Here is a 25,912-nt window from a genome sequence, read left to right as displayed (position 1 = left end):
AGTCAGAAGCCGCTGTGCCAGTTGCTGGAATTACACTCGCTTGGTGTGTAACGCTGCGTTAACTGCATTCTTCGGTCTAACGCTGTTTAAGTGCAGGATTTGGGGCAAACGGCAAATTATTCTGTGTTTTTCTTGCTATTTTAATCATCAAAGTGTTGGAAAAAAAAATCCCAAAGTATTTCTCTTTTAAAAAGGGACCCTGGAACGGAGCCAGACATCTGTCAGTATCGCTGTAAATCCTGCTGCTTGTTGATGGATTTCCACATAAATCAAATATCAGCTACTGGCTCCTTGACCTTCGAAATGTTTAATTTTCCTCTCAAGGAACACACACAGGAGGAGTTTGGAGAGCTTTGGCAGACATACAGAATTGCTTTTTTTTCTTCATAATTATACATCCATATAAGAATGAGAAATTAGGAAGCCATTAACAATAATCTAAGGCTCTTGATAGCCTATGCAGAACTTTCCCAGGTCAGAGTTGCAGGCTCTTGGAGGGGACAGAACATGCGAGTCCAGGTTCCCAGGTTTGGAGGTGGAAGCTTTACCTGGCGTCGTGTCCTCGGGGATGTCAAAGGAATACGTGAGGCGGGAGAACTTGGGCGTGTGGTCGTTGACGTCCTTGACGGTGATGTTCAACCTCATGTCAGACGACTGCCTCCCGTCGTCGGCGCGGACCAGCAGGGAGTACTTGGAGCGCCGCTCGCGGTCCAGCTTCTTGGTGGCCATCAAGTCGCCCGATTCGGGGTCGATGCGGAAGCTGTCGTCCGCCCCGCTGATGATGGTGTAGGTGACCAGAGCGTTGGGACCCTGCAGGGCAGAAGACAGGAGACGCGTTGCCCACATCAGCCTGAATGACCCTCATTGAAGGTCCGGCCGAGAGAGTCAGACTTAATAACATAACCAACGTTTCTTAACCAAGTTTCAGCTGTGGCAAGCCAACCCCCCTAAAACCACAAAAGAAGAGAAAGAAGAGGAAGCAACAGCGAGCCGAGCCGCGGCTAACGAGGCTAGTGCAGCTACGGTGGCAGCGGCAGTTTTTAATGAAAAGCAAATGGTATTTCGGCAGTAAAAAGAGGAATAAACAGCGGCACTGAAGGATTTTCTTGGCGGAAAAGATGTTTTCGTTTTACTCCTGACTGGATTTGGCAGAAGTTTAGTTAAACACTTGCCACGAGGCAGTGAAAAGAGTTGAGCTCCATCTCATCAGTGCGAGGCCTTGAACTGCTTGCTACTCGGCTCAACAGCCAGTAAAAAATATATATCAGAGCGATTCGCTTTAAATGGTACAGACAGGAAGTTCATCCAATCGCCTTTAAACTTTTCATTTCTCTCTTTTCTTAATGGACCTATCCTTGCAAAGTGTTTCTGTGGGCTCTTTCCCAGACGGATACTTGAAATAGATCCAACAGATTTAGGGAAAATTCCATCTGGTTTTCCACCACACTTTGCTGCGCCCTTGGACGAGGACCTGGAGATAAATATCTGCATTTAAATATTCGCCATCTCAATTCAAAAGAAATATTCCGGTGAATTAGAAAACAGGTTCTGGGGTCAAGAGGTAAGGCGCAATTTGGCGGAGCGCGCAAGTTCCCAGGGTCCAGGAGAGAAGACGCGTCACGATTAGAGGCATCAAAGCTTTGACTTTAACTGGAAGGAAAATCGGATTGTTCGGCACACATGTTAACGCGCCACGTCTGCAGTTCAAACGGCCAAACTGTCCGGCGCGAGCGAGACCCTTTGGTGACTCTTCTCAGTCTCGTGGCCTCCATTTAGGACGCAGACATTGGGAAGAAGAAAGGAGAAGATCAAGGTGAAAGGGTTGTTCAAATAAATAGAATCAGACTTCATTAAGGGGATTTTTTTTTTTTTTTATCAATTAATCAGCCTGTGACTATCTGACTATGACTAATGACTATGTGCATTAATATTTTACTGTTCAGTCCAGAATCCCTGTCAGCCCTGAAATATCAGCGTTAAGACAAATAAACATATTTTACTGTAATTAACAAAGTACAGATTTTTTGCAAGGGGAAAACCGGACAAAAAACAAGAAAGAGACACACAAGCCAAGGCTTTGAACTGCTGGCGTTCCGGCGTCAACGCAACTTTAAAGAGCTGGCGCGTCTGCGTACTAGCGCCGCCACGGAAGCGATCAGACTGCGGCGACTAAATGCGATACGACGAATGAATGAGCCCGACGACGGAGCCGTGACATCGGCGTTTGTGTCGGGCACAATGAGGGCTCAGACGACTTGTCTTTACCGTGTGTGTGTTCGGCCCAGAAGGCAGAGAGAGCGACATCAAAAAGCCGAAGCTCTTTAGCGAGACGCGGCTCCGGTTACACGCGAGCTTCCCAGCTAAAAGAAAGTCTTTCAGGTGCGTCTGACAGATGTGTTGTGCTTTTTGATCTCGCCGGGACAAAAGGAGAGGCTTATATGAAGCGGCTACATTAAGCCGCAAGTGCACGTTGGCGCGTTATTGCCACTTAACTCCCAGTTTGTTTGTTTGCTGGCAGCAGAGCTAAAGGCTAACGCTAGCGCTGCATCACAAAAGAGCATGCTAGCCTTCATAGATTAAAAGTAATCTTTCAAGCATGCACGATTCATGTTATTTAACTCCTCGCGAGTATGTTTTTTGTGAACACGGCCGCTTTTAAATACAATTTGTATGGAGCTAAACCTCACCCTGCTTCCTGTCAGAGTGTTGATTAGCATGTTTTCTTCTCAGAGATGAGCCTTCTCATGTATGGAAATCTTAATCTGGGTGTTTGCCATGCTGCAGTGTATTGCCGTACATAAAATAACTTTTGCCTGCTGCTGTGTCTTTGACCTTGCTTTCATTCAATGGGAAAACTTTAAAAAGCTCACAAAGATATTGTGATAAATATTTCCAAATCTGTCTTTGTAGGTTGAATATTCTCACTCCCGAAATTTGTTCATTTATCTGAAGGCAACGGGCCAAGACACTTCAGACTGACTCGTCTGAATCATGAGTCAAAGTTCATGACTGCTCTTATCGCTGTCTCTGTGATGGATAAAAGCTTCTGTCGCGCTGACCTGGGCTCGCACTGCGCTGCCAGACGGCCAATAAAAGAATGAGGTGAACGAACCGAGGACAAGGGGAATGAGGCTTTAGTCATCAGAGTCTCCCGCCGTCATTAATCGCTGACTTGAGATCTGGCAATCCCATCAGCCACCTGGGCCACAGTCCGGAACCCAACACCCGCCGTTTGCCAATTAATTTTCCGATGGGGTTCAAAGGCAGAGCGAAGGAGGTGGGCACACGTCCTCAAAAAAAAAGAAAAACCTTTGCCGCTATTTAAATGCTTGTTTGTCCCTCTAATCTTCTCTCACTGACACCAGTAAATGAGATCTCTTGCGCACAAACACACTTCAGCGCTCAAACACACTGCCTGGCCCTCTTGACCCGCACTCAAGGGTTTGACTACTTTACAGCCCTCCAAAGAACACCGCGGGTTGGTGTGCGAGCAAAAGGAGGATGTGGAGGGGAGGGGCCAGGACGCCGACCAATTAAATGGTGGCGTTCCGGGCCGCAAAGAAAGCGTAGCAAGGCCGAAAACAGAAGGAAACTCATTTAGCAGATGGGTGATTTTTTTGGGGGGGGAGCACGCTGTTCCTGCGAAGAGGTGTGAAGCAGACAGCGCCGGCGGGGACGGCCGGCTTCCTGCACGATAACGGTGTCGAGCACGCGGGCCAATCAAAACACGCTGCCCCCCCCCCCCCCCCCAAAATGCAGACACGCATTGGCCAGGAGCTCTGACCTTGGTGGGGAAACAGCTGCAGAACTTAACTTATTTTACGCACAAAATGACCAAAATTAAATTGGAAAAATTGGCACGCAAGCTCACCCATCCTGCCAACCTCCAGTTGATAGCACTTTTGTCTGCTTATTCCTTGTGAATGATAAGAAAATGAAATAAGAACCAAAAGATTGAAGAAATATTCCTGGCAAGCAACTTTGAAAGCCTTGGTTCATTCTCAAGCGATGCTCGCACAGACTCCACTCTCTCTCAAAAAAAAAGAATGCCTGCTGTTCCACATTAGTTCATTAAGCAAGATTTTCCAAACGCGGGCCACGTTTTCTACATAAAGCTGGAATTCTAATAAAACAATTGCCTTTCTATAGGGAAGAAAGGCTGAATTTCTTTTAAATGATGTGAGAAACACGCCTGCACGCACGTGAGCGACCGGCGCAGCTTTATAGGGAATTTCTTCCTCTCGCCGCAGTCCCAGCGCACGCTCTTTATTCTTTTTTCAGGGTGGGATCTGGCGCCGCGAGGAAACGGATGCGTCGTAGAAAACAGCGTTTTAATATCGCGGCATATGAACGCCACATGTGACGCTGTTGGGGGAAAGAAATGTACAAAAATCAGCCTGTCTCGTGATTATGATGTCTGAATTCTGCCCGTCAGATGGCCAACAGCTTGAGCTCTTGGCTACTCCGTACCGGTTCACACATGTGGCTCTATCAAACACGGCCGCTGAATGTGTTCCCGACGGCCGGTGTCAGCGCCGCTTCAGTTTCCTGCGCCTGGAGGATGTGGGCAAAGAGTTGGCCGGGCCTCGTATCTGGCAACCGCTTCCATTCGGCGGCTCATTCATGTCAGGTCGGCAGTTTGGAGTAAACATCTCTTGAATCTGTAACTCTTCAGGAAAAGGCTCCTTTACTATGTGTGTCTCTTTGTCCTCTGTTTTCATTCGAACGTCTGGCTGGAGCCGAACTGTGGCTCCACGAAAGGTCCTCAAACCGATCATTTTGGATGACTTAGACCCAGTGATGGTGACTTACAAAAGGGTGTTTTGTTCAAGGGGAGACACAAGGTTTTGTCTCCTTGACTGCGGCAATAGCAGAAAAGCGAAGGGAAAAAAAAGTTTTATTAAATATCGTCCTCCGGTAAGCCTGCAGGGCAGCCGGCTCGCTACGATTTGAACTTCGAAATCCCACTCGTACATCTTGCTAACCTCCAACAGACAGAGTTTTCAATCAGTCCTCGTGTTCCCAGGATTTAATCATCAGTCAGCTTCCTTTAAAGATAAACAAATCAGCTCTGAAATACCACAGAAGAAAACTGGAAGGAAGACGTTAATATTCGCTTTAAATAGCAGCTGATTTGTGTGGATGCTTTCTATCAGAGCTGGGTGGCATTTGCACGGTGGAAAGCAGAAGAAAAGACGAGTGCGGTGAGCTTTATCTTGGAGCTAAACATTTATCTTAACTCCAAAACCAATGTGTTTCTCCTCACGCCAATAGAAAGCCTCGCTAAACCTGGCAGGAACAAATCAGATCGGTCCAGACCAAAGGTTTGACTCCGATCTCGATCTCTGCGGGCTCTTCACCAGAAGGATATGCAAACCGAATCTAAAGGATTTGGAGAACAGTTCCATCTCTGACCTTTGACCATCCCTGTGGCTGAGAAAATTATAGCAGTCAACTTGTGTCCTCAAAAACCTTCCCAACTGAGAGGACTGACCTTCCTCCAAGTTGGGGATTTACGATGGATAAGGCGTCCATCGGGAGAACATGCTCCAGGATCGAGACTCTGTCTCTCTCGCGCCACTTTTCTCACATTCACAGTGGCAAGCAGGGGGTCGAGCTAACAGCTGGACAATAAAAAGACGTGTGACCTCATAAGCCAACGCTAAATCTGAATCAATACACTCTCTCCTTCAAATCTCTCTCCCCTCCTTGGCCTTGAGTTTTTTTTTTTTTTGTTCCATTCACTTCAACTGTGTCCTTTGGCATGAACGGTGAGGCCGCAGACCTTGGAGTTGCCGGCAGGGACTTGCTTTTCGCTCACTGCTGGATTTAATGTCCACATCCTGCCTCAAAGCAGCTAAAGATGGAGGCCTGATCTAATTGACAGTGAAGCCTCTGATGTAATGTGAACTACGGCGACCGCGGAGGGAATAGTGAGGCGGCAGGCTGAAAAATCAATCTCTGCGGCCCTGGACGCCCTCCTCCAGGCTCCCTGACACCAGCGGCCTCACGGCGTCTCAGGTAACTTGGTGCAGACGAGGGCAAAAAGACAATTCCACCATGGTGTATGTGCGTGTGTGTGTCTGTGTGTGTGTTCATGTGTGTGTCTTCAGGAGTGTGACGGCACTTCGACACACCTCGACACACCTCAGATGACTGTGTGTTCTCAGGTGTGTCGAAGGAGGTCTAATTGCATTGTGAAGCAATTTATTATCAAAATGCGGCAGTGATTATTTCTTTTCATAACCTGATTAGCCTGCAGGATGGTCACAGTTTCTCAAAACCAAATCCATATCAAATTCTTTGGACGACGCTACCTTTCCTGAAACCAATTTCTGCAAACCGCTTATGAAAAAGTCTATTTTGACAAAAAACTATGGAAGCAGAGATTTATTTTTGTGCTACTAAAAAACTAACTCACTCATGTTTGTTCTTTCTCATCTTGATTTTTTTACCCGCACACAAGTCAAACTTACAAGGCCACCCAGGATTAAATTGAATTTGCATATTTCACTATATTTATAAATCAACGTCAAACACAAACCACAAGAACTTGGACGTTCATTTGTTATACAGTGAGCAAAAAGACAAAGAAAGACATGGAGTACAGTGTGTCATCGACGCTTCTGAAGAAACTCTTCCTTCTCCAGTAATCAACACAATGTCTTCGATATGAAGAATCATCTTGAAGACTGCTCCTGCTAAGTTTCCTCGTTCATTCCCAAAAACTGCCTTGTATCCGTTTGTGGGTTTTGTCCCGAAAATCTCCAACTCCTTTGGCATAAAAAAAAACCTGTAGACACTGAAGCTGACTAATCATTTACTGTTTCAACAGTGACAGCTGCTCTGGCCTCTGGTACCCGTCTGAATTTATAGTAGCACTCTAAACTATCTGACGAGAGTTTCGAGCCCATTTCTAATGCAATCACTCCCAGGGCATCGATTCCAAAGGCAGCGGAGTGGAAAACTGGCAGGAAAACACTGTAAGGCAGAAGAGAGAGCCGGGGAGTCGTTACCTCGTCTGCGTCCGTGGCTGTTAGCTGCATTATCTTGAAGCCGTCGCCGACGTTCTCCTCAATGGTCACGTCGAGAATGTCGTTGGGGAAGATGGGCGGGTTGTCGTTGACGTCCTGCAGCGTGATCTCCACCTGCGGAACAGAGGAGACAGAGGAGGAAGTGCTCAGGGTTAACGGCACACGGCAAAAGGCACATCTGCTAAAATCACAACAGGTCCCTACAGGGTTGTTGAAGTCTGCTGAATTCTGTTGACTCCAAGAACAAAAAAAATGTTTTAAGTGAAAGAAAGAAAACATGCCAAGAATTCCGAGTTGGTAGAAATGAGTAAAGAATTTGACCCTGTTTGCCCGAAAGGATGCTGGTGTGACACCCTAGTTGGGCCAAATGAGGTTTGTTGAGCACACGATAATATGATGGATGACAAAGACGCACTGTTTTGACTTGGTGAGATGTGAGGACTGATCTGCTTAACAGTAAGTGGACTGCATTAAGAGATGAAGAAGAGCGACTTCCCGCACCGATTGGCTCCCTCTCCGCTGACTGCAAGCCCCCACCAACCGGCCTTTCTGCCATCGGCATATCTAGAGCCGTGCACTGTGGGCCGGCCCATGGTAGACCTCACATACCCCAAAGTCACTGGAGCTCATGGAGGGCGTACGACGTACAAATTGACTGGAGGCTCGTTTCCCCACGGACTTACAGTGAGTGAAAGGGGAGAACAAACTAAATCAAGCTGGGGGAATTTCAACTTCAGGTCTGGCAAAAACCAAAACAAACACACATTACTGGAGACCACGGACCCCCCATGTGGACAAACTCTGTCCCGCCCGTCAGAGTGATAATCCGAGTCTTAGACAAACACTGCAAAAGGCCTCGATGTGATTTTAAGCAAATTAAGCAACATTTCATGAGGACTTTTCCAAATAAAAAAAAGAAGAAAGAAACCACGGCAGAAAAACAAAAACAAAAACCGGTTCCCCTATTGCACTGCAGAACCATCGATAACTGTCCTAAGTAGCAATTATGCCGCCGGCCATCGAGGACTTTTCCCATGCTCTCTTTGGAGCTGTTGCCTTTCATGGTTTTAGAGTTTGAATGCTACCGCTATACAGTCTTGCAGACAATTGCGCGCTTTCAACTTAAAGCAACACGTTTCTGAAAGGCTCCTTCCAGAGTTGCGTAAAGTCCATGAAGAGGCGTTTTCCCCGTCCATTCTGCAGTCCGCACGCTCACACATCAACTTCAGGCACAGCCGTGCTTGCCCTGTTCATTACTGAGGGTCTCCCGCAAAATAATTATAACCGGGAGACCAAAATTAAACATGAATAAAAATGATTGAAAGAAAAGGATTTTCCGCAGGTGATGACGGAAGCGAGCCATCTGTCTTCCTTCCTAGCTCTGACAATGATAGAAAAGCTCAGGTAAACTAAACAGTGTGTAGTCCACCAGCGGACGCACTTCCATCACATTCCAGGATAAAGTCAATAAACTATAGAGCGGAAGCATTTCGTCCTCAACACGGAAAAAAATGGACTGCCTCCAAAATTTGCAAGTGGAGCCTTGGAGTCTTGGAGCCTTGGAGCAAGGCCATTCTGCAGAGACATTTGGAGGACAGTTGGACTCCTGAATATCTCAACATGTTGGGACAATTAGCTTGTTATCAAGCTTGCTGGACAGATATGCTAAAGCTAAAGACAGAGAGTTTAGCCCATGAACTGCAAGCTAGAGAGCAAGATGAATTTAAATCTGTCTCCAGTGTCAGCAGGAGCCGAACAAGCAGCGAAACATTTTGAAGCAAAATTTAGAATCGGCTGAATCTAAATACAAAGATTAATAATTGAAGATTACAGATTAATACTAAAGATTAATCGACTGTCAAGGCAGCTGTTGCAGTTGCAGCAATGAGTTGCAATAAAAAGTCAGTGTAGCTTCTGGATTTGGTTGCTGAAAAAAAAAAAAATCCTCAGTGTGACTGCTCTGCTCTGTCAAAGCAAAACAGCTCCAATGAGCTGCTGCTGCGCCGCCAACCTGGTCGGCGAACCGCCGCCGCCTCATCCTCTAACCCAAATATGCATTTCAAAGCCGGTAAACACGGCGCACATCTGAATCATAACGGGACATTTTGCTATTTATTGGCTCTATAAATATGGAGAGGCCGCGTTTAAAATCCTCCAGCGATGGGCTCTCCGATTAATGTTGACAGTGATTATGGTAATTCCTGATTCCAGGCGTCAAAAAGATGCCCCTCAGACACCCCCCCGCAACCCCTAATTTCTCTGCCGCCTGCCACAAAACACAGAAACCCACCGAGGAAGCGAGACATGAGCCAGATGAAATAGGAAATGCTAGGGAAAAGTCAACAATGGGTGTACAGTTTTGTTCACTTGGGCAACTTAAGTTTCTCCGCGGGCTGTTTAAGGGATAGACAATAGGCCCCAAGGCCATGTGACCACCTGGCTGGGCAGGAGTGTGGGGGGGGGAGGGGAGGAGGGGGTGTGACTGAGACAGCTACCTATTCATTCCGACCACTCACAGGAAAATCAACCTCACGTGTCCCGCAAATCTGCTTTGTGCTTAACAGTAGCAGGAAGCCTCTCGTGCCATGTGAGTCATTTTTCCTTTTTGAGAAAAGACAAAAAAAAAAAAAAAAAAAAACAGTGACGGGAGCGACGCCGCTGGATCCAAGTCGCCAAAGTCTGACTCCAGAGTCAGCCCAAGGTCGGGAGCGATAGTCCGTCCCCCTCAGCGAGCAGCCAGTCACCCGAGGCGGCTGTGCCCGGCCAGCCACGCCGTTGTCCACTTATTAAAGCCACTCTGATTTGGTGTCCGCATGAGCGCAGATAATTACTGCGGAACAAGGCGGTTTGTGTCCCGACTCCCCGACTCCACTCGCCTGCCCGAGCCAAGGGACCGGGGCGAAGTCAACAAACAATGAATATTTATTTCACGCCCCGTGTGTCCCCCCCTTGATGTGTAAATAATGCAAGGCCCACTTGTGAGGAGCCAGCTAATTAGGTTAGAAGTGCAGTTTTGAGACATAATTATGCTCCGCGCTTCCAGTTTGCGCTCGCCAAGGTTTCCCCGGGAGGGAACTGGTGAGTGGGGGGGTAGGGGGGTGTTGTGTATATCAAAGAGGGTTTTTTGTTTTTTGTTTTTCTTTGGGGGGGGGTATTAACGGGAGGAAGGGGAAGCGAGGTCAGGAGGCAGGTTCTTTGGTTCCTAGTACCTGTGCGCGGGGATCCCGGAGGCAGGTGAAACACATTAGCTTACAGGGCCGGAGGGTTGCGTTTCACCGAGGGCTGTTTCGAGTTGCAGGTGCCGCGGAGCGGCCGGCAGCTTTTCATTATTTATGGCGTCAGCATGAATGATTCACACGTCAAGCGGTTCCTGAGCGCTTGTCGATGGCCGGACCTTCGGTGATGGAAGGTATTTGTCCAAGGAACTGGGAAACTCTTGGCGGCGATAAATTCAGCCGTGTTGCAAAACTCCCAGCGAGACGACGGGGCAAAGGGGAAATTTACATGGTCGAGATTACATTACGTAATCTAATCCCTCCATTCTTTTTTTTTTTGTCTCTCGCACTCGTAGCGAAAGGGCATTTTTTTCCCCCCCTTGCGTTGAACTTTCACAATATCTTGTTGCCCGCAGATGGTTTTGTTTCCATCTGAGATGTCTGTGGTAAACCCGTAAGTGGTGAGAATGGATTCTCATTTCGTTGCGCTGCAAACACGATAAACAAGGACATTTTCACCAGCTATTTGTCTTTTCAGTAGAACACAAGAAAAAAAACAAAACAATGGCATTGTCTGGAAAGTCTCCCAAATGAAGAAACAGGCTGTGAAAGCTTAAATCCGGCGTGAACAGACGCGATTCTACTGAAGTCCGCCGCGTCGTCTTGTCCTTTTAGTGAAGTGGCCCCATAAATCCGTCACCGTGTAATGGCAGCACTCACTAGTTAGCTGTTTTTAAGCGGCCGCGTCTGTGCAAAAGTAGAGTCTTACCTCGGGAGAAACTGAGCGCACCAAAATAGTTCTTACGTCCCACCATGCTGCAGTTTTCTTTCTATTTTTTTCTTCCAGAGCAGAGAAAGAGAGAAACAGCCTCCGCTCATGGCTGAGGATAAAAGCGAACGAGCCTTGACATTTCCTCAACATCTGAGAGGAGAAGGTAGCTCTAGCGCCGGGCGCTTGCAGCCCTGCCAAGTCTTCCTCAGGGAGGAAAGGTCACGGTGCGGCCAGGCCATCTAGCACCTGACGCAACCTGCGCACACGCTCCATCACCAGGACAAGTATTTACACAAAGTGCGACCGCCTAATTAGTTCGTTTGAGGAATGAGACGCGTTAAGAGGAGAGTAACTTGCTGAGTATTCGCTTGCAGGCTCCACATCATCGGCCCGACCGTCTTCCAGCTGCTGGAATCAAGTGCAACTGATGCAACGGTAAAAGTTGATGTCATCCACTCATTAAAAAGAAACCAAGACAAAAAATAAGTGCAGGGTGCGCCTCCTAGAGGCTGCAGCCAGTTCTGAGTGACTACAGATGTGGCAGGACACACCGCTGACACGCCGGGGTCATGGGGTCGGAGGAGCAGCGGCGACTTCCAGATCTCGTTATGTTGAGGGCGACTGACTCCGCGTTGTGTGATCCCTTTTTAAGACCGACGACAAAAAAGAAGCAGCGGACTCGCGGAGCCAAACGTAACAGTTCGTTGAAGCAGCGGAATCGCACGCAGTCAAGACGAATGGCTCCAGCTTTCGCTGTGTCAGACGCGGCAGGATGGCGCTCTGGAGGGTTTTTTTTGCGAGGTCGTTAAAGAGTCAAGAAGTCAAAGCCATTAAATGTCCTGAGTGGCGCACAAAAATCGCTTCACTGATGCTTCTAGAAGTGTCTGCGTCGCAGACCGGTCAGTGAACTCTCTGGACCTTTAATAAAAGTAATGTGCATTAAAAACTCAATTTGCCACTTTGCTATGTCACAAATGGCACCAATACCGCTCTCAGGTTCGGGACAACACTCGCACCCATGCGTTCACTCCACCCTCAGGGAGCACCTTGTTTGACATCCCTTTCTGAACATTCCGATTCTGTCAAGATCTTCCAAATAAATAACCAAAGCCACTCCAGAGACACAGAGTTTGTGAGAATCATCACCGACTCCTCCTGCGCTCAGCCAGGGCAGCCGCATCCCTTCCCAACCTCTAACTGTGAAACTTTTTGAAAAGAACCCCACCGTTTTCCCTTCTTCTCCACAGCTTCTCGATCAAAGCTGCAAGACTCCCAGTGGACTCGATGACTGATCAGCACAAAAAAAGTAAGACAAAAATCATACTTTCCCCTGGATTGTCGCTTCTATTCAAGAGGCACTGCCTCGTGCAAAAGGGTATCTGTCACGCTGAGAGCTCCGAAGAATGGATTACCAGCCGTCTAGAAAAAAAGAAAAGAAGACCAGGCCTCTCGTCTGGGTTTCCTAAATCTGAAAACCTTATGCCAGGATCTGACTCCATCTGATGGAAGGCTCTGCTTTGTGGAAGATATTGTTCAAGTGGGACGATGACAATAATCCACATTCACCATCCATCATATCCCTCTCACTCCCGAGATATGAGGACGGAGGCAGATCATTATTCAACCCTCATCGATGCCTCCCTCTTGTTGGGACGGACCTCTCGACCTCTTGGCTGCAGATTTATGGGGAGTTTAAGGACTTCTGGGGGTTTGGGGGAAACACACCAGCAGCTTTTTCTTAACTTTTTTTTTTTACCACAAAAAAGGGGGGAAGCGTGACTGAATAATCGAGACAAGGTCACAAGGCTCTTCCGGGGGGTTCCTTTAACACGATCGGAAAACCAACTCGACCCGTCAAACTGCGGTGCCTTCAGCGCGATCCGCACTTCCGACCGCGGCCGTTGTCACGTTTTGAAGACCCGAGAGAGCCAAAACCTCAAGGAGCTGGAGAAGAGTCGGGACGGGATCATATATATATATATATATATATATATATATATATATATATATATATATATATATATATATAATATATATATATATATATATATATATATATATATATATATATATGTATATATATATATATATATATATATATATATATATATATATATATATATATATATATATATATATACATATATATATGTGTATATATATATATATATATATATATATACATATGTATATATAGTGTGTATGCCCCCTCCAGCTAGCGCAGGAAGGAGTTAGACAAAACAAAGCGGGCGGGTCTGCAAACAATCACGGAGCAGCTCGGCCTTCTGCAGGCAACCAGCGGCGAGCGCTAGGCGCTCCGCTCTGCCAACTGTTGACAGATTGTTTGTCTGCAGCAGGATTCTTCGAGGCCCCTCAGCAGCAGGAGCTGCAGCAGCAGGGAGGCCGTCCCTCCGAGCCTACTGCAGGGCACAGCGAGTCGCCCTGCAGCCCACACGGACCGCCGCCACTGTATGGTTTCACGTTGCTTCTGGGCTCCAAAGCCTGGAAACAAATTGTGATTAATTGACGTTTTCAAGTGTACCCGATTCCGAAACGCGAGCCGCTACAACAAATTGGGATTCGGCTCATACTCTAAACAGCCATAAGTCTTTTGCTGGGGACCCCTACCTGGCTGGAAAGTTAGGTAGAAAAAAAAAAGTCGGAGGCCCGGTGGGAGATCAGAGGCAGAGCTAAGCGGAGGCGAGCGCGAGCTCCGCCAAGTCGGAGCCATCGCCCAAAATTGCCCGAGCGCACAAAGCAACGACATCAAAACAAGCATTTTCTCCTTTTCTTGTGATGAAAGCTAAAAAAAGAGAGGAAAAAAGCGGCATAATTAGCCAATTTGAGAAAAGTATGCTTTCAAGATGTGAGGCGAGAAAAAAAGAAGTATTTTCTCCTTTATCAGTCGTTGCTTTTATTTCCAGCAAAGAAACAGCGAGCGAGCGCCGTCATACATCGTAGCCACTCTGCGCTCAGCTCTGCATGACTCGCCTCCCTTATCGCTTCTTTTTTCTACTCAATGAGGCCACAATTAAGGCGTTTGGAGCCCCGCAGACCATGACAAGGAGACATTCTGAGAGTACGACTGGGAGTGACTGCTTCAGAAACACAACGGTCAAACTTTCGCCAGGTCTAAAACCCCGAAACGTGGCTAGTGGACAGTAACCCAAGCAACGTTTTTTGGCGTCGATCATACTGTACGCCGACGATTCTCTTTTTTCTGTCGACCCGATTTCGTTCCCACACACTCCTTGGTTTTGCGTCCGCCAGAAAGATAAGTTCGTTTGAAATTTCTCACGATAAGGTTTCTTCTCAAGGAGAACCCCGACAGCGGCACATTACCACAAAAGAAGAAGGAGGCTGGAGGATGTTTTCCAGCCCAGTGGAGGAGCGTGTAATCCCTCAACTGATACCAAAGGGGAAAGAAAATTTCCAAAATTGGCAACGCAAACTCAGGCTTCTATCCGACAGCTGCGATATAACAAACTGCAGCGGTGAGACCCTCCAAGAGAATAATGAAGAAGTCAAAGCTGGTGCCACCTGGACTGGAGAACATGGCTTAAAAAGGTTAATAAATCTTTAATTTCACTGAGAGCAACACAAGGCCCCCGTTATTCATCATACTCACTTTTGATACATGGATATATTTTATGGTTGCGATCTTACTTGTAATGAGCAATTGTTTTTTTTTCCAACTGACACATTTGAAAAATAGTTGAACCGTAATCCAAGAGCTCTCCGGGGGCCAAAAGAGAGCAATACCATTGTCCTTAATGCCAATTTGATTAGATTTAGTTTTGCAAATCATAAATACATACATGTATGTTTGAAAGACGGAGGTGGTTCCAAGTGATCCTGTGTCTGATGTCAGTGGGATTGCTGCAAATGCAGACTTAATCCAAAAGATATACAGTCAGCGTCATATATTTTATTTCTAATGCCAGAGCTGGTTTCCAGAACTCTTGGAAGGACTGCAACCAGAGGGAGGAGGGGAGGCGGGAGGGTTCCACTTTTTTCCGTCACCCAATGAAAAATGGACGAGATCTCCAAGAACCAAGAGGCGGGGAGGGAAAAAAGGAGGGGGGAAAAGGCAAAGTAAAGAGTTTTTTATCTATTTGACCTGAGCACAAACCCGTCACAGTTCTTTTCAAATCTGAGGTAACACAATATAAGACAAATGTGCTGATGCTTCGTCCACTGATTCTCTTATCGACGCCGCGGATCTGGTTCCCATCACGTGTGCACGGCATCAAAGTTGACGTGCTTGGCTGTCCTTGCCTCCTTGTCTGCCTTTATCTGTTCTGAAGACGGGGGGCTGACTTTTTGAACAAATAAGTATTTATGCACAGGTTCATCATCAAAGTATCGACGTCAAAGCTCCCTTAACATTGGCTTAACATTGGCTCCGCCCTCTGAGGCCGCCTTCTTCCGTATGGTCGGTCTGAGGAAGCTATGAAGCTATTTTCAGCAGGAGGCTGTAAACAAGTGCTAAATATGTCACTTCCTGGACATCTCGGGAGGATTTTTAGATTATTTATTCAGTGAAGTTGCTCCTCTGGAGTTCAGAATAAATCAGAAAATAGCTACGATGCAACAGACCTGCTAACAGTTTTTTTTTTTTTTTTTTTTTTTGCTTTCTAAGTTGTTCTGCAAACATTTTCTATTGAATTAAAAGCAGCATGATTCCACTAATTTGCTGTTTCTAGCATGAAAAATTGTGCCTGGTCTGACTGAATGAGATTCGGGTAGCCTGCCAAGTATTTCCTAATCTTATCATAAAACTTATTTGCTTATTTTTTCTGGCTGCAACTAACTTACCCCCCTCCCCTGCCCCCCTCACACACACACACACACACACACACACCAAATAAATTTGGTGTTAATGTCAAATTCAGAGCCAGACAGAAAGTGTTGCAGTGCGAGGGGGGAAGTGGTGGCGGCTCAGTGAAACCAGACAAGGTCAGGCGCAGGATTTACCAACTTTTAGAGCGAGGAATGTCAGTGTAAGGTTGTGAAGTTCTGTGCACGTTTATGTGTGTGTGTGTGTGTGTGTGTGTGTGTGTGTGTGTGTGTGTGTGTGTGTGTGTGGAAAGCAGCGTTAATCCAAAACAGGAGCTGAATTGTTGTGCAAGGGGGGGTGGGGTGGGGGGGTGGAGTTGCAGGCACCTCCAGCAACCCCTGTTCCCCTGCTAACATTAACGTTGGTAGGAGGAAGTGAGTGGGAGTGGGGGGCGGTGCGTGTGTGTGTGTGTGTGTGTGTGCTTGTCCTACTAGCCGACCTCGCAGGCTGACCTCTGCTCCTGATTTCAACACAAAGCTTCTGCTGACCGGACTAAAAATAACAAAGTGGGGTCAACACTGTTGGACGGCTCTGTTTATATGATGATGCCACGACTTAGAAGCGATCACCATCTGGGAGGTAAAACATAAACAACACAAGGACAAAATAAAACAACAAACAAAGAAGAATCTCAGCGGAACAAGCGGAATGACATACATGTAGGAAAAAAGTCATTCATTTGTCTCTGAGCCAAAAACCTGACAAGCACAAATCCAGGAGATAAATTTATCCGGGGAAGAGCTGAAAGAAAACATCTAAAAAGGGAATGGACTCTTCAATTTTTGTGTTTTTTTTTGTTTTTCTTGTTTTTTGAAAGTTCAATGAAGGAGCCAATCAGAGCGTCAAGCTTCCAAGCCAAATCAGCCCAGGACACTGATTGGTCCAGTCATACTCTGATCAAGCCGATAGGGAGTCCAGTTGGAACTTCATTGGAAATTCATTCCCTTCACAACTCTACTCAAGCCATCCAGCAGCCCGGGCACAACAAAAGTTTGGACGGCAACGACTTCTAAAATTAGACCAATGGTTGAACCTCAGAAAATTCATCAAGCGGACAAAAAGAAACATATCCAGTCTCCGTGAGCACCAGGTGACTTTACTGGCTGTGAAAGTTTTACTGGGAAAGTCTGCTCCGTCCGCGTGCTCGTAATTAGATCTCAGTCCAGCGGACCAGTCTATAAACTGCTGTCAGTGGCCTTTTAATGGGCAAGACTGAGGCCCACTGATCCAGGATTAAACTGTCCTGTGTGCAGCTCTATATATGTATTTGATTTTGGTAGCTCGTCAGAGTGCCTCGCATCTGCCGCGGTCGATCAGGAAAAGGAAAAAAAGAAAGGTACAGCTGGGCGAGAAAACCTGATCTGAGGCAACTCTGTGGGGCGACGGAGGGGAAAGAAATGACACAGAATACGTCGATGAATTTAACATGAGGCGGCGCAGAGAGAGAGAGAGAGAGAGAGAGAGAGAGAATTCTGCCAAATAAGTTGACAATGCGGGACAGTTTCTCCCTGCTGGGGTCTTTTAATGGCGACAGAGGCCTCGCGATGCCTCCGACCCTCTTTTCTCTTTCACACACTCACACACACACTCTCACACACACACACAAGTGCGGAGCGGAAAGGAAAATGCCGATGACATGCTCATTCATACACGCATGATCCCCCCCCCCCCACTTCCACACTAAACAGCTCGGAGGTCTTACAAGGCTTCGCGCTAAACTCTCTTATTATCATGAAGATGAGCCTCTCTCTCTCTCTCTCTGTCTCTCTCTCACACACACACACACACACACACACACACACACACACACCGAGCACCATCCATCTTAATTAACAAGCCATTCGTACGCTCTTCAGCCCCGCCAGACAGAATAGCATGGGAAGAAATCCCGCGGTCCAAAGGCGAATTACAGGGCCGGGAGACATCATTAGCGGATTAAAGCAGAAGAGAAACTTCAATGGCCTTCCCATGTCGCCTGCACATTTCATTATCTCCCGCCGGCGTTCCCAGCTACCGGCCGGCCCCCCCGGTGGCTCGGCCCACGCGAGGAAACTTTCTCCGCGGAAGGCGAGCGCTTCCCTCAGCCTCCCCGTCGCCCCCTCCAGGAGACGTAGTTCCACATAATTTGAGGCGCTCCGTCTGTGATTTACGGCCTGGCCCGAGCCGGAACATCAATACCTCGGTGTCGGCGTAGCAAAGGGGGGAGAAGGGGGTGGGGGTGGGAGAAAAAAAAACATAAAGACAGAAAAAGAAGCCGCGAGCGCCGAGCATGTGATTCTGTGGCGGTGGGCTAAACTGGCCCGAGATGAAATCTGCCTTCAGATGTCAGGCACGAACAAACAAACCTCGATATGATCTGTTTTCTCTCCATGACGGCAGCTGCTGAAAGATCCTTGTTTAAAAAAAAACCCAACTCTGCTTGTTTTGGGGCAGTTTTGAGGCTTTTAAAAGCAGGAACTATACGCTGAGTGGTTTGTAATTGGAAGGACTTCTTTCCGCTGGAGGTGGGTCTCTTGACAGCACAGAGTTTTATAGCATGGGAGTTCATTTGACCTTTTTCGTTTTCAAAACTTTTTCTCTGTGTTCTTATATTTAAGGTAAAAGTTTTTTTTTTTTTTTTTTAAATCACATTGGATTTCTGATCTGGTCTGTCGAAATTGGCAGGTATTTGACAAAGATTTTACCTTTGCTTTAAGAAATTGGAGAAAAGCATTGACAAATCTGCGTTGTGCCCACTGGAAGCTCATCAGAATGCATTCCCGTCCTTCCAAAAACTGGGAATTCTCGACAGAAAGAAGACGTTTCAGCAGATTTAGCTGCGTTCCGCTGGCGTCAATCATCATCTATTCCCTCCTTTGTTCTTAACTGGCAACTGGAGTTTTAAAGGCCCAATGGGGAAGATTTAGTAGCATCCAGTGGTTGGAAAACACAGCGCAAACCCGCCTGTAGGATGTTCGAGTTAATTCCCCATCCCCCAAAAATCTCTGATCTCCGGGTTCCATTCACATCTGTTTCATAGCGGCTGCTGGGATGCCAGAGCGGTTCCGGGCCGCGTTCCTCACCAGCGGAACCGCAATTTCTGTAAATATCCACATTTAACATTGGTGAATGAAAACACAACAGCGACTGCGACGAGACACACACTTCTTTTCATCATTTGCACCACACATTACACGTCACACAGTCAACTTTCCATTATTGGCTGCTCCAATTCAAGAAAGATTTCGAGTGTCAATGAGTTTAAAAAACGATAAATGATGTGAGTCTTTTGGTCAGGGCTCACCGCTAATAAACACGGGTGCGTGATCAGGCCGTTCAGCACCAACAAAAAAAAAAAAAAACCCTCCTGAAACCAGAAATCGTGCTGATAAAGGTTGTGCAACTTTGCTATAACAACTGAACTGAGCTGAAGCGAGTCAGAGCAGCCAAATGCTGGGGAAGCGTTCTGGTCGGGCGGTCGATTTGGACCCCGATCCAAACTCCGCTTCCTGTACGGTCCCTTAAAGTCTCCTTAAAAAACAAAAAAAAACCTCAAAACAGCTCTACGCTCTAATTCTGCATCGCCGCCGCCATCTTCTTTCCTCCCTCTTCCTTTCTTCTTTAATTCGTTTTGTCCCGCGGCACGCTTGAGCGCAGCCGAATAGCCGAGAGACAATCCGTCTCACCCCCCGCCCTCCCTCCTCGGACCCCCTCCCCCGCTGAGGGAACCTACAGAGACTATTAATTGTTTGCTCATAAAGGCTCGGCGGATCCTCCCCGAGAGGGAGGAAGCCGCACGTCGCCGGGACTTTTCTCCTCCTCCTCCTCCTCCTCCTCCTCCTCCCCCTCCCTACTATCATCCATAACACCTCTTGGGTTTTTTTTTTTTTTCTTCCTCCAGGGTCCGAGCTCCGGGTCAGAGCTCCGGGTCGGGGGGGTGACGATTAATTCCTGCATTGTGGGAGCCTCTTGGTTACTTTGAGGTCAAACCCCCCCGGCGGAGCACAAGGGTGTCATTTGTTAGCCGACCTCTGCCGCTCGGCTGACATGTATATTGTGGCACGGGAGCGGAAGAGAAAGGAAGGAGTGAGAGAGAGAGAGAGAGAGAGAGAGAGGGACAACAAAATTCCTATCGCTTGTTGTTAAAATGAATCCCGGGGGACTCGGAGGGGAAGAGAAGAGAGGCAGCCGGCCGAGAGAGCAAGATTTGTCGGCACTTGGAGAGGAACGCGCCTCCTGTTAGCGAGAGGCTCAAACAAAAAAGGCTTCAAACTTCAACAAACTCCAGGCTGGAAGAGCCGCAAATGTTGTTTAGTCTCACGGCAACAAAAGAGGGATTATTAATTTCACTTGAAAACGACGAAGGGACGGAGCGCGGAGAGCAGAACTCATCAAGTGGGCAATTAACTCAACATTTACAAAACTTTTTTTTTTTTTTTTTGTCAGGAAAACAAAACGTTGGAGGAGAAACGTTCGGACACATCTTTAGGGGCGAGTGTTTACAGTTTGATAAAACAAACAAGGAAAGATTTGTTGCAAACAGAGTGGTGAGATGGTGCAGGAGTTTAAAGGGATAGTTCACACAAATCCCAAAGTTCTGAACGTCAGTACTTCAACTTCTTGTAACAAGGTTGTTGTCGTTTTAAATAGTTTTTAACTTCTTTTAAATTTTTAACTGTATTGTTTTAAATGTTTAATTAATTTCATTTAAATGAATTTCAATTAAATTAATTATTCATTCATTTTATTAATTTCCCTCGCTCTGTGTGGCATTTACACGTCACCGCACATGACGTGCGGGGTCACGTGACCAGTTCACTAGAGGTGAAAATGGCACGTTGTACCCATTCAATGGAAACACCTGCATATCGCAATTGGACTTTGTTGAAATTTTCAAAAAATGTCATTGAATTCGCAAAAAAACTATAATTGAAACGCAGCTGCTGAATCCAGAAATCTGCACAAACGCGAGGAAGCTAAACGCGAGGGATGCACAGAAAATGTGTGAAATGTGAATTTTTGGCCGAACTTTCCCTTTAAGAAGCGGAAGAGCTTTCCAATTTTTCCTGCCGGGTGGCTTTGAAGCGCAGCTAAATTCACCGCCGAGCCGCCGGCTCCACTTTCAACCACTGATTCGGGACGGAGGCGAGACGTCAGAAACGCCGCCGCACTCGCTCGCACGTAGAGACAGAGAGAGAGAGAGAGAGAGAGAGCGAGAGAGAGAGAGAGAATTTAAAAGGTCTGAGCCAGAGGACGTCTGGCTGCTGTCAGTCAGCGAGGGCGCGGAGGATTTAAGACGGGCGGCGGCGAAGGTGAAAAGGCTCACGGTGTCACATCTGATCCGCACGCCGACAGCAGCCGTCAGCGCCCCGACCTCCATCCACGGCCGCGGCCTTGCACCCCTCCCGCCCTCACCCGAGCACGGACAGAACCGACTGGTCTGTTTGAGGAGGTAGGTGGAGGCGGCAGAGGAGGTGGTGGTGGTTGGTGCTGGTGGTGGTGGTGGTGTGTGTGTGTGTGTGTGTGTGTGTGTGGGGTGGGGGGGGGGGCGGGGGGGGTTGAGCAATTGAGACAGCAGAGGAAGACAAGAGGGGCCCTTAAAGTCAATTGTCCCTCCTCTTCTCCTTTTCTTCCTCTCTCCGACACCTTACCACAACCCCCCCTCACACACACACACACACACACACACACACACACAGCAGACATAAATTGTCCGAACCCCGATGACAAGCGCTCATAGCTTTAAATTATCGCGCGTGCTCTCGGGGAAAAGAGAGAGAAAATTCCCATCATCACGGCCTCTTAATGTCAGCGTGCCAGTGATGAAACAAGAAGCTCCAACTTGACCTTTCGAGTTTCAGGTCCATTATAAACACTGAGAGCCAGTTGGCCGGGAGGGAAAAAAAAAATGCACCTCGTCTCTGTCTGAACTGAAACTGCGGCCGACGAGGGCAGCAGCAACAGCGGGGCGCTGCTGTCACCTTGTGCGCCACCTTGTGGATGCTGCTGCTGAGCCGAAAGCAGCAAAGTGTGGTTTTTTTTCTTTTTGTTTTTTTTCCCCCTCTACCGGTGATTGGCTCCGGACGCGCTTTAGTTAAGCTCCGCCCACCACCGCCACTCTCCAACGTATATCAAAAGGCCCGTCGTTGTAGGGGCGTTCGACCCTACAATCATTCCCACTAAATAATACCCACTGCAACTTTTGATCGTCCTGGATGGTCCCCGTGCCTGATGAGAACACTTTCTGCCTCCACATCCTTTCAGAGACATCAACTAATAACCAGTTTTTGCAGCTCCGCCGCAGCCCACCGGCCGCCCGGGACGCCTGACCGGACCCCCGAATTCCAGCGGAAATCCCATCGGCGCGGGCTGATAATGAAAAGGTTGCGGTACTCAGATGTTCTCCTGTTATCAGTTAAAGTCCACTTCTCAGTCGCCACCCTCCCCAAAATCCACATGCGTATCCCACTCGTCTCCGCCTCTGGAGCCCCATTTCAATTTTTCCACCGGAGCTCCTCTTTCATTTGACATTCCTCTGACATGCGGCTCAGGCCGCGTGCCAGCCTTTCCTTTTCTACCTGCGAGGAAAAATTGAGAAGAAAAAGAAGAAGAAGAAGCCGCTGCCGCGTGCCTCTCTTACCACCTGCACCAGGCTCGCCGCCCGGCGGGAGATTTGCTTTTCATTAGCGGGTGATGATTTTCCATCTGTGGTGAAACTCGACTTCATCAGCGCAAAGCGAGAGCGGCAATCAAGAGCTGAGCTCCAAACTCACAGCTCGGAGGCACTGTTCTTTTGGCAATACAGCCAGTAGTCAGCAGCCGCAGCAGCAGCAGCAAGTTTGAGAGGAGGCTCGTTGCGTCCGCTGTGATGCTACGCTAAGCTAGCAGTGGAATATGAATGACTGAAAAGGAAAATTGTTTCTGACTTTCGAGTGAGTAACACAAGCTCCTGGACTTGTGTCGTCTGGCTCCTTTAACTCTACTTCAGTGGAAGTTTGGGTTTCTACGCCAGCTAGCTAGCCTAGCTAAACCAAAGCTAGACCCTTCCTGCTCTTCCACGTGTGCCTTTTCCACAAGGCTCCTGTTTAAAATTGCCTCATCTAAACCGAAAAACGTCTCGGACTGCGATGTTTCTTTGCGTCCGCAGCCCCTTTTTCCCCTGAGGACTTTTTCAGACCCCTTTCCACGACTCTTTTCTCACTTCCCCTCCCTCCACAGTCCTGGGCCTCCCTGCGGCGACTCTTTCAGAAAGCGCAGGATAAACTCTCTCACGGCTAGATGGTTTGGCTGAGCAGCGGCGGCGGCGGTGGGCCGCAGAGGGAAAACACACTGACATTAGAGCCTTTTCAGTTGCGCTTCCAGCGCCACGCTGGGCGCCGCAATCCCGCGATTCAAACCCATTCGCCGCGTGATGTTGAATTGAAGCCCCCATTTCCGCCCCCAAACCCCCCACCTGTTAATCCACTGCAAAAAAAAAAAAAAAAAAAAAAAAAAAATCAACTGATCCAGATTAGGGGGCAGCCAGACGGGGGAACGGAATTGTCAAAAGCCTCGCCTGCTGGGTACCTTCAAAGCTCGGCCTCATTACTCCAAAGCCAAACACGCTCGCGTGAAACAAACACCGAAGCGACTCGCAAGAGCTCCTGTCGCGGCGTGAGAAGATTTCTGACGTCACCTCGAGCGGTCGGAGGGAGGGGGCAGACAATTGTTTGCTTGTTTCCTGCTTGTTAATCTGGGGGAGCCAAACGCAGGAAAAGATTAGCGTAAGAGGAAGACGCGCGAAGGGGTGCTGATCCACCGGTGGAATGTTAAGACCAGAGGACGACGCCGTCGTCGCTCCTCTCCGCGTCTCGTCCTCTCTCGGGAGATTCTGCGACCCCGCTGGTGCACGTCTCGCAAAAAAACAACAACAGCAAAAAAAAACAAAAAAAAAAAAAAACAGCAGATAGCTCTCCGTTGCTCCGGCAACAATGCCGTTCTCTGGAGAAGCTGCAAAGGTTTCTGTTGGTGGCATCAATGCAACAGCGGGACGTTTGGATGGGGTTCACACGCTATCAGGGAGTTCCAACAATGTGTGAGATTGCGTAAATGAAATGTAATGCAGTTTTGTTTTTTGTTGTATCGGTGTCATCTTCAGCTGGCGTCCAACAAATGCTCGCGACATTCACCCAAGCAGAACTTGAAGCCTTACGTGAAGTGTTTCCAGCTAATAATTCACTCCGTGAATGTTGAATGAATGGAGATGATTCAGGAATCGGGAACCTTGGGGTTAAAAATGCATGTTGCTTATTTGTCTTGCCGTAAATAAAAAAATTCAAATGTCTCTGCTGAAAAAAAAAAAAAGCTCTTCTGCCTGATTATGTCAATTTGTATGACAGCGCTGCACCGAATTTCAGTAATTGGTGGATATCACGCCGGCTGCCAGGTTTATAAACGTCCCGTGGCGCTTTGAGGATTAATCTCCTGAACAATGAAACTTTTTTCTCTTTTTTTTTTTTTTTTTTGCCAGTCTCTCCCTAATGGCCTCAGGACGTGGAGGACGCAGAGGCAAATCCACAGCACTGTGACAAAGGCGGATGTGGGCCCTTTTAATTAGAGTCACTCGCCAAGTCGTACTCACAAAGTCATTTTTATCTGCTAGAAACATCTCAACGCTCCCTCGCGCCTCCCTTCTATCTCCCTCTCACGTTTGTTTTTTTTTCCCTGTAGCCATGATAATTTACGGTTGAGGACGCCGTCATGGATAATGCGTCCCACGCCGCGCTGCACGCAGCGCTGAGTGGTTTCAGGTGGAGTCCGGCGCTCCCACATTTACCCGCGACGTCTTCATTTTTGAAGAGGAGCGAAAGGAGAAGAGGAGCGGAGATCAAAATTCGTCCGAGCTTCGCAGCTGTGTTTGTGAAAGGGAAGCGTTTATCAAAAAAACCAAAAGACAACAGGGCCGTGGCGCACGATCCCCCTCCGAACAAACCGAATAAATAAATGAATACACAGAACAGACCGGCGGCGCCGACTGCAATTAGCGCATCAACAGCTGGGGAGACCATCGCAGACACTCCCGGGTGTTTGCTTCATCCCCTCTGTTTGGAATAAAGGCCGAGAAGTTTAGACAAATACGCTAATGAACACTGTCTGCGACCGTGAGGAGCTCCGGGTTGGGAAAGTTTTCGGGGGCACGACGTGAATTCCAAAGTCAGAAAAGTGGCGGAGATGGAAAGCGACGTCAGCGGAGCCGCTTCTTCTGGAAAAAATCTCATTGAGACGCCTCGTTTCTGCAGATGTTCATTACGGCACGGCGGCCGACCCTCAGGTTCGGATCCCATTGACACCACTGCTTCGGTCCTTTCGGCCTTGCGTCCGCACAAAGCGTTTTCACTGAAACCGCACATTTTCGTAGAACGACCTCCGGGGTGGGAAAGTTTGAAAACGCCGCCCTGTCCGGCGTCGGGTAAACACCCAAACCCATATTTTTTGGAAACAATGATGTCACAGCCTCCACAAACCCCCCTGCTCCTCCCCTCCCCCCTTCAAACCTGAGCCAATTGTGAGGTGCAGACAGCCACTCACAACAACAAACAACAACAACAACAACAACTACGTTGGGCATTGGATTTGTGTTCCATGCTATCAAAGACGATCAGCCTGAAGTCTCCCTTTACCCTCCACTACAACAAGCAGTAAACAGTAGTGGACAATAACACACAGTGCTCCTGGAACAGCGGCGCATTGTGTGCAAAGTGAAAATAAACACAACCAAAGCGATTTGCGAACCTCAAGTTTCACTGTTCACTTTTTTTTTTTTTTCTTCTCGGTCGGCTGACTGGGACGCTGGGGCAGGAAACCTAAATGAATCAAAATGTCAGTGAAGTTTAACAAGCACAACTCCCAGTCAACCTCATCATGGAGCTTTGAGGCTTTGTGTTCTGAAAGCAGAAGTTCAACTTTGTCATTTATCCACACCGTCTTTTTATGAGCGGTCTTTGCTGCTTTTGCTGCTTCTTCTGTGACTATGTCGCTGTGCTCCAGGTCTTCTAAGCTCACAGTGCCACATAAGGTCTGGCATAAGTACTGC

General features: G+C 47.8%; 1 protein-coding gene across 1 annotated transcript in view; it reads right to left on the bottom strand.

Moving 5' to 3' along the window:
- The window catches only part of fat4 (FAT atypical cadherin 4), a 98,196-nt gene that overhangs the window by 38,387 nt on the left and 33,897 nt on the right, over nucleotides 1-25,912 (bottom strand). Inside the window, exons 2-3 of the mRNA XM_076048029.1 lie at nucleotides 7,017-7,148; nucleotides 549-810 (exon numbers count right to left, since the gene is read on the bottom strand). Of these exons, the coding sequence (XP_075904144.1) occupies nucleotides 549-810; nucleotides 7,017-7,148 (394 nt within the window). The remainder of the gene's footprint in view (nucleotides 1-548; nucleotides 811-7,016; nucleotides 7,149-25,912) is intronic.

The sequence above is a fragment of the Nelusetta ayraudi genome, unplaced genomic scaffold (genome assembly GCF_046127955.1).
Source record: "Nelusetta ayraudi isolate G7.1 ecotype Tasmania unplaced genomic scaffold, CSIRO-AGI_Nayr_v1 ptg000097l, whole genome shotgun sequence".
Lineage (NCBI taxonomy): Eukaryota > Metazoa > Chordata > Actinopteri > Tetraodontiformes > Monacanthidae > Nelusetta > Nelusetta ayraudi.
Note: the sequence above shows the minus strand (reverse complement) of the source record. Positions and strands in the feature narration are given on the sequence as shown.